Source organism: Onthophagus taurus, chromosome 7, assembly GCF_036711975.1.
Source record: "Onthophagus taurus isolate NC chromosome 7, IU_Otau_3.0, whole genome shotgun sequence".
Lineage (NCBI taxonomy): Eukaryota > Metazoa > Arthropoda > Insecta > Coleoptera > Scarabaeidae > Onthophagus > Onthophagus taurus.
Window position 1 is genome coordinate 31,412,723 of NC_091972.1, and position 12,016 is coordinate 31,424,738.

Consider the following 12,016-nt stretch of genomic DNA (forward strand, 5'->3'; position numbering starts at 1 on the left):
ATATTGTAATATTAAAATACCATTGAAATAAACCATTATGAATTAAAATCAATTTTAAAGACTTTTGTACTTTGTTCTGATCATGGAACAGTTTAAAATTATAATTTCGATTATTCTTCAATATATTTATTAAAATTTGTTTATCAGAAAATTTAATTCCAAAATACATGAAATATACATAAATTAGCACAACACAACCATTTTACTATCGAAATACATCCGCAGATCTTATAACCATATTTATTTATTTCACTATTTGGGATACATACAGATAATCCCCACAACAGTATCCTCTAAAATATAAAAACATAATTAAAAAAAATAAATAAAAAAGAACTCAATTACAATTTAAGCAACTAAAAGATAACAGGAATGATATTTAAAATAAATTACAAAATAAAAAGTATTATTGACACACGTTCAATTTACAAATAGCATTCCGAAAACTACTAAAAGATAAAACAAAAATGTCCACATCAGGACAATAACGATTATACGTATTCCTAATACGAAGTAACGGCGAATTAAAGTACGCATTAGTGCTAGAAGTGGACAATCTAAATAAACACTGATCTCGAGTAAAATAGCTGGGCACAGCGAATGAAACATGATTCATAAGTTCGGGCCAGTTCGGGCGAGTCAAGCAAACCATTGATCAATTTATACAAGAACCAACCGTTCGCAAACCAAAGACGGTGCATCTCTGCTCATAGGAACAGTAAGTTAAATTTGTGAGCCAAATATCGAGCAAATCTTTTCTGCAATCCCTCAAGGCGGTCAATATACACAGCATATACAGGATTCCAGACAACCGATGCATAATTTAGAACACTATTTACATAGGCCATGTATAAGGACCTTATACATTGTAGGTTAGTAAAATGTCTGGAGATTCTAATGGTGTAACCTAAAATCCTATTAGCCTTAGAGAATAATTCTTCCGAATGATTCGTGAAAAGCAATTTAGAATCGAAAACGATACCCAGATCCTTTACACTAGAAGTAATTCTCAAGTACTCCGATCCAAGTCTGTAATCTGCCTACGGTGTATCTTTTTCTGCTGAAGGTAATATGTATGCATTTGTCATAATTTAGATAAAAAAAATTGTTTGTGCAGTAATTTTACGAACGATTAAGATCATCTTGAAGTTTTACACAAACAGAAGTTGATTGAACTTTAGTAACTATTTTGCAGTCATCAGCGTAAAGCAAAAATTCACTGTGATGAAAACATTCGTAAATATCGTTAATGTAGGCTAGGAATAAAACTGGACCCAAGTGACTTCCTTGAGGTACACGAGAAGTAACTAAGGCGAAGTTAGAAGTATAATTATTTATTTTTACAGCTTGACATCTATCGAAAATATAAGAAGCCAACCACGATAGCAGCCAATTTGACAAATTAAACCCTTCTAATTTAGATAGGAGTGTTGCATGATTCAATTTGTCAAACGCTTTACAGAAATCCGTATAAATGGAATCTGTCTGACAGTTTTCGTTCATACATGATTGAATGAAGTTGATGTAAGACACCAGATTAGTATCAACCGAACGGCCACGGAGAAAGGTTGCTGAATCAGAGAAGGTTGTATCGCACGGTATAAATTATCATATATAATTTTTTCGAATACTTTAGATATTATCGATAAAATAGAAATAGGGCGATAGTTCGAAACGATATTTCTATTCTTCTATTCAGAGGGGAAAATTCATTGTGAGAGAGAACGGTAGAAAATAATGAAAAGTGGTTTAGCAAGCTCTGACGCACATGTTTTAATGAAAATACCCGGTAATCCATCGGAACCCGGTCCCAAGTTGCTATCAACGGAAGTAAGACCATCCAAAACATCATCAACTGAGAACCAGTGGCAAAAGTTATTTAATATACTTTGACGTGCTTGTTGCAGATTTTTACTATCAATAAAAACCGAACTAAAATATTTAGAGAATAACTCCACAATCTGGTGACCCTCAGTTGCGGACTCACCATTATATACCATACAAGCCAGTACACCGCCACTGCCACGTTTTCTATTAGCTGCATATGACCAAAGATGAGCCGGATGATTAATTAAGTCAGATTGTACATTAGTTAAATAGATAGACATAGAAATCAAAAATTACCATTATTAATTAGATTTTATAAATAGAAAGATTAGTTACATTTACAACATACTAATAAAGATTAAATATTTTATTGAATTATAACCGTCTTTTAGCACCAATATGGCACTGAAACTGATCATTAACAGGACGTACCATCAATTTTTATAATTCTTATGATAATTTACAATCACAAAGACTTGTCCATTGACTGATCATCAAGAAGCAGTATGAAAAATATTTTTTAAGGGATGAGGACATTAGGACTCAAACAGAAATCAGGAGAGAGAGCTAGAGTGAATGAGGAGAAGTTGGATTGTGTGACAGGGGATATGGGAGAAGGCAAAGTATCGGGATGTGATCAAGGAGTGGTTAATTCAGAGGTGTTTTTCCGTAGGTGTGAAAAATTGTATGAGACCGATGTGATGCCTCGCATCGACTGTGCGCAAGGTGTTGAATAGGGTGCTTGCGTTTAGGGTAATGAGTTTTGTGGAGAGAATGGGTGTGCTTGATGATAAACAATATAAGTTCAGAAAAGGAAGAGACACGATCCAGGCTCTGGATGGGTTAGTGCAGGGTATGTTGAGGTGTAAAGAGAATAAATGGCATGGAGTTAGTATGAATCACAAAACAAAAATCAAAATACGAGGGGCGGCACACGTTCTACAGGTCATCAAAGTTATTATTCAAAAATTCCGCCACGCTATAGAAGGCTTTCTCTGACAAATAATTCCTAATTTTGCGTTTAAACAGATTTGTTTCTAACACAACGACACGATCTGGCAAGACATTATAAAATTTTATGTCCAGGTAATTAACGCCGTCCCTCGTCCTCGCCGTTCGAAAATACTTTAAAGCTAATTTTGGACCCGCCCTTGTACTATAGTTATGGCCAGAACTAACCGTTTTATATTGGGTGATGCTATTTTTAATGTAGAGATGGCAGTGGAAGAAGTAAAGGCATGGAATTGTTAACAGTCCAAATTTAATAAATTTAGTGCTACAGCAATCCTAGAATCTCAAGTTTGCCATCACTCTGACGCATCTTCTCTGGGCTCCAAAAACTCGATCAGTATGGGCAGAATGACCCCAAGCTAATAAGGTGTAGGTGGCATGACTAAAGAAATATCTATAAATGTGAAACATGTGATTCCCATGTAAGGCCCGAGTCAAGGTAGATTCCCAGATATTCAACAGGTGTCGTGCAAGTATCTAGACGTCTAAGGGAAAAATTTAAGGTTTGCGTTTTGGCTTCGTTCATGCGGAGTCCTTTTTTTTAAACCAGTTCGTGATGATCGCGCGTGAATCCATCATACGATGATGCAATGTAACGACATCATTCGCGCAAGCCGTGGCTACTGTATCATCAGTCATCAGCAAAGAGAATTATACTTGAATACCTCGGAATGATTTTGGGCAGGTCATTGACGAAAATTAAAATTAGAAGTAGACCCAGCACTGAGGAGACATATTGAAGTCTATCAGTCAAGTACGACTCTATAAGCTTGACACTATCCGCCTTTATATTAAATGTGCTTAGTTTGTTAATAAGTAAATCATGAGACACGCAGTCAAACGCCTTCGTTAGATCGTAAAATGCTGCTTGTAAATAATTATTGGCTTCAAAACAATCTTAAGTAATCGTTGTTGATTTTTTTCCTTTTGAAGCCAAATTGCCCCGAATTTAAAATTCTGAAGCAACTGCTTATTTTGCAGCATTTCAAAGATTTTTCCAAAAATAGGCAAAATAGATATTGGCCTCTAGTTAAAAGGTTCATTTTGTGGGCCTTTTTGTGTATAGGGACAACTTTAGCTATTTTCAGACAGTCGGGGAATAAGGACGCAGATATGCATTCATTAATTAGTTTACACAAGGGATAAATGATTATATTTAAAATTGTTTTAATTAATCCCTGCACAAAGACTTCTTCAATTTGGAAACCACTTCGTGTAATTCATTAAAAGTTATTGGGTTAAACCCAAAGCTCTCGACATTAGAAGCATCATAGTTACTATTACTAACAGGTGAATTTGGATGAAGATTAGAGGAATTCAGCGATGATATTTTCAGCCACATCGGCAAAATATGTGTTCAATTCTGTGGCAGTCAACATGTTGATGGAGCGGTCATAAATTAAAGGATTGTTGCCTTGAATAATTTCTCACGTTGTTTGTTGCTAGAGTTTTTTATGTGGTTAGCATTTGCGTCTTTCTTCGCTTTAATGATTAGGTTGCGATAGAATCGTCTAAACTATCTTATTTGCACTGTGGATATCAAATCCGGATGCTGTCTATTTATGTCAACCAGCAGAACATCCCTGGCTAGCTTAACATTATTAGTGAAGCAAGAAACTTTTTTCTCATTGCCCACCTTGCAATTGAGAACTCTGATTTTTTCTTTAAAGCAAAAGTGGAGGGCAGAAACAATGTGATTTATAAATAAGGAAAATTTTTCGTTTGCATTGAAATGAGTGTCATCAATAAAGCCAAAGTCAACCAGGTCAAAAGTGTTATAGAGTTGTATAAGAAACTCGGGTTCTACAACGTGGGGTCACGTCCGATAAATTACATTGAAAAGAGACTGAAACCGTAAATAGGTTACTATTCATGTTAGTAAATACATTATCCAAACAAGAACCCTCACGTGTGCACTGATCAACACAACTGCTCAACCTATAAGATTCGTAGAGGCCGCACAATAAGTGTGCCTCCTTACTATCACGCTCGAAACGAACATTAAAATTACCAGTAATTATAACAAATTTGCTGTAGCTTAGATTAGACAGTACATCATTCATTCTGTTTAAAAATATTTGAAAATTACCAAGGGGTGAACGATATACTGTTAGAAATTGTACCGTTTGGTAGTTAATTTCCACTATTTCAAAATCAACCTCACTCAAAAGATCAACTATATCAAACGGTAAGTTTTGTTAAGGTTGGGAGGTATATGGATGAACAGAACGATCTGGTACAGGCAGATGCCAATAATCAGATCGTTTTGGTTTCGGATGTGTCAGTTAAGAAGATCGAGCGAAGGTGGGAGTCGTGCGAGGAGTTTGCTGAAGGTTAGGTACTTCGGGGTAACATATATGAGGGGTAAGGTTGCAAGTATGCTGGGAAGGCTTGCGATAGTTGCGGAAAAGGAGTGGGGTGTGAGGAGAGCGTTAGTAGAAAGAGTAATCGAGGAACCGGGGCGAGTTTCAGTTTGAATTCAACGGACGCGATGCAAATTGTGTCGGAGATTCTGCCTGGATTCGTCTTGGCGAAATATGCCCAAAGAAGGTGGTCGAAGCATGAATGTGGTGAATGAGAAAGGAAATGTATGGAATATAGTAACGAGTGAAATTCTAGGGAGCGTAGGATTTGAGAATGGATAAGAGAAAAAGTGTGGAGGTGAATGAGGTTGTGACAATATTTGAGAGTACAAAGAAAATGAACAGAATAGTGGAATAAGGGTGGAAAGGCAAGGGAAGTAAGGATGAGAAGTGTGAATAAGTTCGTCAGCTCAGTTGTAGTGGAAGATGTTAAGGAGGTTTGGAAGAAGAGATGGATGTAGTCGGTTAAGTAGGGAGGTGTATAGATTTATTAACACGTTAAGGACGACAGCTCTTATGGCTTGAACTTCATTCGAGGCACTGGTGCCTCGCATCGTACTTAACGTGTTAAGGAAGGCTGAATGGGTGAAGACACCATTTAATGCTTATCTTAGGAGGTTTGAACTGGTACAAATAAAAAAGTACGAGTTGTTTGAATATTTTGCCTGTGATTATATCATCTCTAGGAACGTTTTTAGGATTCAAGTTGGTGTGAATTTCCCTTACCAGTTCATGTGGCGTAATAAAGTGCTCTCGTCGTTTAATTTTAATAACTATTTGGCTACCAGAAAAAAAGGTAAAAGATGAGATAAGAAACCCTTCTAAATTCCACCAGACTTCATACTGAGTATGTACACTTCCGAGCGTTGTAAGGATAACATATTAAGAGAAAAGAAAACCAGTCTACATTATTAGGATGAGTTGATAGTCAACTCTATGGATTTATTAATTAGTTTCCATCCACCAAAACAAATTTAATATAGATTGAAAAATGAAAGTTTAGACATAATTTCTTAATTTCCATAAACATAGTTGTTTTTACTATTAAAACCCATTTGATTATTGTAGATTAAAAGTACGAAATTAAAAAAAAATCGTATCTCAACAACGAACTAGGAAATCATCATGAAATAAAAAGCAATTTCAAGTAAGTCACTTCTTCAAATCTACAAATTTCAGATTTATGATTTTTTGAACGCAACCTTGCATAATCTTAAACATAAATGATAGGGCAATTAATCTTTACGTATCTCAAAAACTAAATGAGATCTCGTTATGAAATGAAAAGCAATTTGAAGCAATGTTAATGGAGATTTAATCACACAAATAATTTCTTATTTTCAATAATCATCGTTATTATGATTGTTTAAATCCAACTCTGCATGTTTGATTGTTATAAATATAAAGTATAAAGTTAGAAAAATCGTATCTCAAGAACGAATTGATATATCATCATGAAATGAAGGACATTTTAAAGCAACTTTATTTAAGATTCAACATTTTGAACATCATTTCTTCAAACCTTTAAATATCAGATTTATGAATTTTTAAATCCAACTCTGCAGGTTACTCTATAATACGTTCAGAGACACGATTATCTGAACACACGCCACATTAACTTGAATGAAACGGCGCACAAAATGAATTATTAACGTAGATGATTTCATCATCATCGTTTAAGTTTACAAACAAAGCCCCGATCTTAATCATCATTTTATTATTAATTACAATAAGTTTACTAAGCCTTTATCTTATCTTATTTTTATCTGAAAAATACTTAAACATTAACACGTTAGATTCTCATGAATTAACCTGTTTTTGTAAGCTGAGTAAGTATTAAACTAAAATATTAATTGTAAGACCAACATTTTTTATTTAATTTTTTAGTGCGTAAAGAAATAAATATGTCTTTAAATGAAAATCTTGATTCTGAATCGAAAGTAATTAACAACGAAGTTGAAAAACGACAAACGAAATGGTTTTATGATGGTGACGATGTTACTGATGGTAAAATCAAAGAAAGTCGTGTAAAATCTTCTTCATTTCGTCATATGACACATATAAGTTGGAAAGATGATGGAAGTTTAGAAATTAGCACAAACGATCGAGAAATGGCCGAAGTCTTTCGAAAAATTGGCGACAATTTATGTTTGCAAGGAGACAGAGACGTAAAAGAAGTTATCTTTGATTATGTAGTGAATTCGATGCGTTCTGAAGAAGTTGATGAAAATAATTTAGAAATTGATATAGAAAAAGATCATGAATTATGTAACAAAATTGTAGGAGATAATACGAAAGATGAGGGCGTTTATGAAAATAGTATTGGAAATGAAATGTTCGATGAGAATGAATTGGAAAGAGTTAAAATTGGAAATATTGGAAAACCGTATAATTTTCAACATGTTACACATTGTAGTTTTGATAGAAATAGTGGTTTTAACGTTGTTACGAACGACAGGAAGTTATCTTGGTTTTATAATAGGAAAGAGAAGAAGAAAGAAAGTAAAAAGTGAAGTATTAAGAAGATTAAAGATTTATTTTTGATATTTTATATTGGGATTATTAAGAACTTCTTGGAATTTCATAGAATTTTTTATCGAACTTTAAGGAATTTGGTTATCACTATTTCCTTCAAGCTTATAGTTTAATTTTTCTGTAATATAATACCACAAATTAATCAAAAAGTCAATTTGATTAAAAATTGGGTATTGAAATTTGTGTAAACTAATTTTTTAATATTAATGGACTAGTTTTAAAATATATCTGGTAAAACAATCAATAAATAAATAATGATAATAAATAAGATAAAATGCAAAGTATTTCGAGTGACTCCTCTCAATTCCTGAAAATTCAAATTTAAATATTTTATATGATTCATAATTAATATTTTTGTAAACTGTTTGTGAAAGCAGGATTTCCTGTATAAGATTTGTCTTTCTTTTTGGAGTACCTGCTTTTCAGTGAATTATATGTAACAAAAATTCGAATAAAAGCGTTGTATTAATCTTTAAGCGTTTAATTTCATTCTTTTAATTATAATTGTACAACAGCCATTCTGGGGGGTAGAAAAATTCCAAGTCAGGGTGAAAGTATAGTAAAACCTCCAAAGAGTTTGGCGTTCTCAGCCCAACCTTTTTTTATGACCTTTTATATTTTTTCCTTATCTTGATGTTTGTTTGTTTAGTTTTTCAGTTATAACTCCAGAACCATTGATGATTTCTCATTTCATTCTTCAGCAAAATTGTAGCTAAGGATTAAATAAATAATTTTTATTAATATATCCATGTACAAAATTAAGTTGGACTAATTTGATCGAATGAAATCTTCAAAAAATTGTCAACTTATTTAAAAAAAAACAAATCCTCTTTGAAATATAAACTCGTCTTTGTTCGAGTTCTACGAATTGTAACTATAAAAAAAGTATTGATTTTATGGAAATTATTAACAAAAATTAAGGAAAAACAAAGTTTAAAAAGAAGAAAGTTGCTGGCCCTACTGCACCTTCTGAAAATTCTTCGTTGCCAATTGACTGCTGAAGTGGTCCAGATGATAATGTAAATAATGAATTTTCAAGGACATGTGGACGCCAATTTTCGAGAACGATATTAAAATCCTTGCGACTGAATCATCGTAGTTGCTAGAACGATGCTCCATCAATTTTCCTACATCCGAGCAATTTGCAGAAGTTTTTTCATCAATCACAACGAATAAACTTTGGAGTGTTGCCTGACGACTTCGATAAGCTGTGTATCTTTTGTACCGGGTGCCAAAAGATTGTTTAATTTCAAAAACGAGCCAGCTATTCTGATTTAAGCTGTGTCAGTTCCAACTTGGCAACAATTGAATCAAGCTGATTTTGATTTATTATAATGAGCTGATTGGATACAGATGGTTCGGGATTATATGGAGGATCATCACTTGAATTATATGTTGGTATAAAAATCTTAGCCAGCATAGAAGTTAGAACATCTGAGCTGCAACATTTTAGCATAGGAATATAGCCCTAATGAGGTCTTTGGCCACTTGCAACACCAATGTAATTATACGATTTTCTTACCGTTTTTCTCAATGCGGCTCCTTTATTCATACATGCGTAGCAATTCAATGGATTGTGACCGTCGCCAGGATTAGTCCAAATCATTGGGAACCCGAATAGCATAGATTCACGTCTTCTATTTTTCCATTACACGATTGTAACGCACTATAACATTTTGGTTGAAGTACATCTCATATATTTGAACAAAATCTGCATTGAATATTCCTTTTTTTTCATGTTTTGGTACATATTTACCACAGCAATATATCATATTTTTCTGAATGATGGAATGTCAATGTGGTGTTCAATATATACTTTCTTCTCCTATGATTGAAAACAAATCGTAAGAAGTAAATAGAAGGTTTGTGTTAGTCATGGGATTATTAGGAGTTGCCAGAGAGGGCTTAAATTTATTCTGTGGTCTCATGGATTTATCGCAAGGGTTTAGTTCGACATTATACTGCATTATACTGCTTTAGAAAATATATGCATAGGATCCAAAATATTGAAAACGGCAATTCAACATAGGTCACGTTGAAAAGCGCATGGGCGCACGACTGAGAAACGTGAAAAAACATAAAAAACTTGGTGGAAAGAATAAGTTGACAAATAGATTTACTATGGGTTAGCTATAAGGAGACATCCAAATTCTATTGAAGCTATATATAATGCTGTATAGGTAAGCTACTACCATAATTTATCTTCAAACGTCAAACTTCATACGTACTGCCCAGTCGGACCAGAGAGTTGGTGTAAATGGCGTAAAGTCGGTTCCAAGAGAAAACTGGATGAATTCGACCACGATCCGACACTTTATCCAGATGTTGCAACCACTATAAAGCCAATATATGAAGACTTGTCATCAAAAGAATTGTTAGAAAGCAGTTTGGGTGGTGAAACTCAAAATAATAATGAAAGCTTCAATTTTACTGTTTAGCCCTCAAACATCTACATTGTGGCTTAATAACAGTTGAAATATCCGTTTATATAGCAGCCAGCATTTTTATTGAAGGATGTTTTGCTATTTTAAAAGTTACGAGAACAATCGGAATTGAAATTGGTGAGCAGACTAAAATTTATACCAACTCTCGGGATGAAAAACGTTTGGAGCAATCGGCTCGGCGCAGCCTTCAAGCGACAAAAGAACCTCGTACCCAACAAAGAATGAATTTGCAATTGCTTTTTATATCATGGCAATGTCTCATTTAGTTTTTGAGATACCATTTTTTTAATATCTACCAAGCTGGGGTTAAAAAATGATAACAACGATGTTTCATAAAATTTTTTTTAAAGTCCGAGGCAGATCGTCTAAACTCTAACCTCTTGGCGTGATAACGGCGGTCGGAGAATAAAGGGTTTTGCCAGTGAGCAAGGTGAGAGAGACAATGCTACGAATCTTATGCGCTAGAAGAAGAGGGAAGAAAAAACGTCATCTGGAGTCGGGGGTGGGGAATTTTAAACTTTTACATTAATTGTTGCAAAAATTAAACAATTTTCGAACGTGAAAACGTTACTAATCCGTCTAATTTAATTTAGATTATCGATTTTTTGAAAGACGGTCTTTCTAATCGAGTGACCTTAACGGCAGTATTGTCACTACCCAAGAATGCGATGTTACTGGCAACCAAAATTGAGCGTACCTATAATTTCAAGCTCTATGACACTAAACCGTTATTTTAAATTACGAAACCATTGTCATTTTGTGAATGTCCAAGAAAAACCGGATAACAATGACAGATTATGGAAGATACGGCCATTATACCAGGCAATTAGAAATAGATGCCTTTCCCTACCATTAAAAACCGATCTTTGTATCGATGAATAAATGATTCCCTTCAAAGGGAGCTTTGTGTGGACAAAGTGGAGTATTCTTTGATTTTATAATTTACCAAGGTTCAACGATAGAATTAATTCCTGAGCATACAGAAATTTTTGGTATATCTGGTGCGATATTGGCAAAACGTATTAGGGAAGTCAATATTCGTTTATATTAATTTCAGAAACAACCGTTTTCATTCGATAAGAGTATGAAAAGCAGGGGGCGTGGCTCTTTTGAAGAAATCCCTAGAAAACATGGCATAATGATAACAAGGTATCGTATTAGACTTCGTATTATAGAGGTGTAGGAACCAGATTCATGGAAGTGATGGGATAAATCAGATAAAGAATATAAAGAAGTTGGGATGGTGCATGGGAGGTGTAGATAAATTAGATTTTCTGATCATACTGTATCACACATTTATAAGATCACGAAAATGGACCATGCGTATGCTCACCCATGCCATTGATATTGCCTGTACAAATGCTTGGCTGGAATGCAAAAAGCAAGCCAATGGTTTAGGTCTGCCAACAAACGATGTTCTGGGTCTTCTTGGTTTTAGAGCGTATGTTGCAGAAGGTCTTATAAAAGCCAATAAATTGCGGACGAAGAGAAAGGGACGTCCATCTTCTGCTGCATTCTCAATCTCAGGAGATCGTGCTACACCAAGTCCGTCAATTTCAAGACGATATGCCGAAGTACGACTAATTTTAGAAGTTCGTTTTGACCAACTTGGACATTTTCCAAATGTTGTCCAAAAGAAATTTGCATCTAAATGCAAAAAAAAATCCATGGTGTAAGGGGTAAATCAGAGTGGTGTGTATCAAGTGTAATGTACACTTGTGTTTACATATAGTATGTATGGTCTAGAAGGCCTAGGGGCCCTAGTAAGTACATCCTCCTAAGAGGTCTAAGATGATACGAGCGTATCTAGATTTTGGCTGATCCCGCTTCCTGACC

At 34.4% G+C, this 12,016-nt stretch overlaps 1 protein-coding gene and 1 long non-coding RNA gene across 3 annotated transcripts; both read left to right on the top strand.

Moving 5' to 3' along the window:
* The first annotated feature begins 537 nt into the window (after window positions 1-537).
* On the top strand, window positions 538-2,125 carry LOC139430887 (uncharacterized). Of its 2 annotated transcripts, XR_011641252.1 has the most exons (6): window positions 538-872; window positions 923-1,066; window positions 1,196-1,292; window positions 1,347-1,585; window positions 1,637-1,830; window positions 1,908-2,125. It is a non-coding gene; the product is annotated as an uncharacterized lncRNA (long non-coding RNA). The 2 variants fall into 2 exon arrangements; XR_011641251.1 differs by having other exon boundaries at window positions 1,637-2,125.
* A 4,271-nt stretch (window positions 2,126-6,396) lies between these two features.
* On the top strand, window positions 6,397-8,207 carry LOC111416228 (uncharacterized). Its single transcript, XM_023048196.2, has 2 exons — window positions 6,397-7,030; window positions 7,089-8,207. Exons 1-2 carry the CDS (start codon window positions 6,859-6,861, stop codon window positions 7,712-7,714), a joined length of 798 nt encoding a protein of 265 aa, XP_022903964.2. The 5' UTR covers window positions 6,397-6,858; the 3' UTR covers window positions 7,715-8,207.
* The last annotated feature ends 3,809 nt before the right edge of the window (window positions 8,208-12,016 follow it).

Bases quoted from the DNA above. Each gene is read 5' to 3' on its own strand.
- LOC111416228 (XM_023048196.2), top strand. From the start codon at position 6,859: ATGATTTCATCATCATCGTTTAAGTTTACAAACAAAGCCCCGATCTTA. The intron at 7,031-7,088 runs GTAAGTATTAAA...TTAATTTTTTAG, and splicing joins AACCTGTTTTTGTAAGCTGA to TGCGTAAAGAAATAAATATG.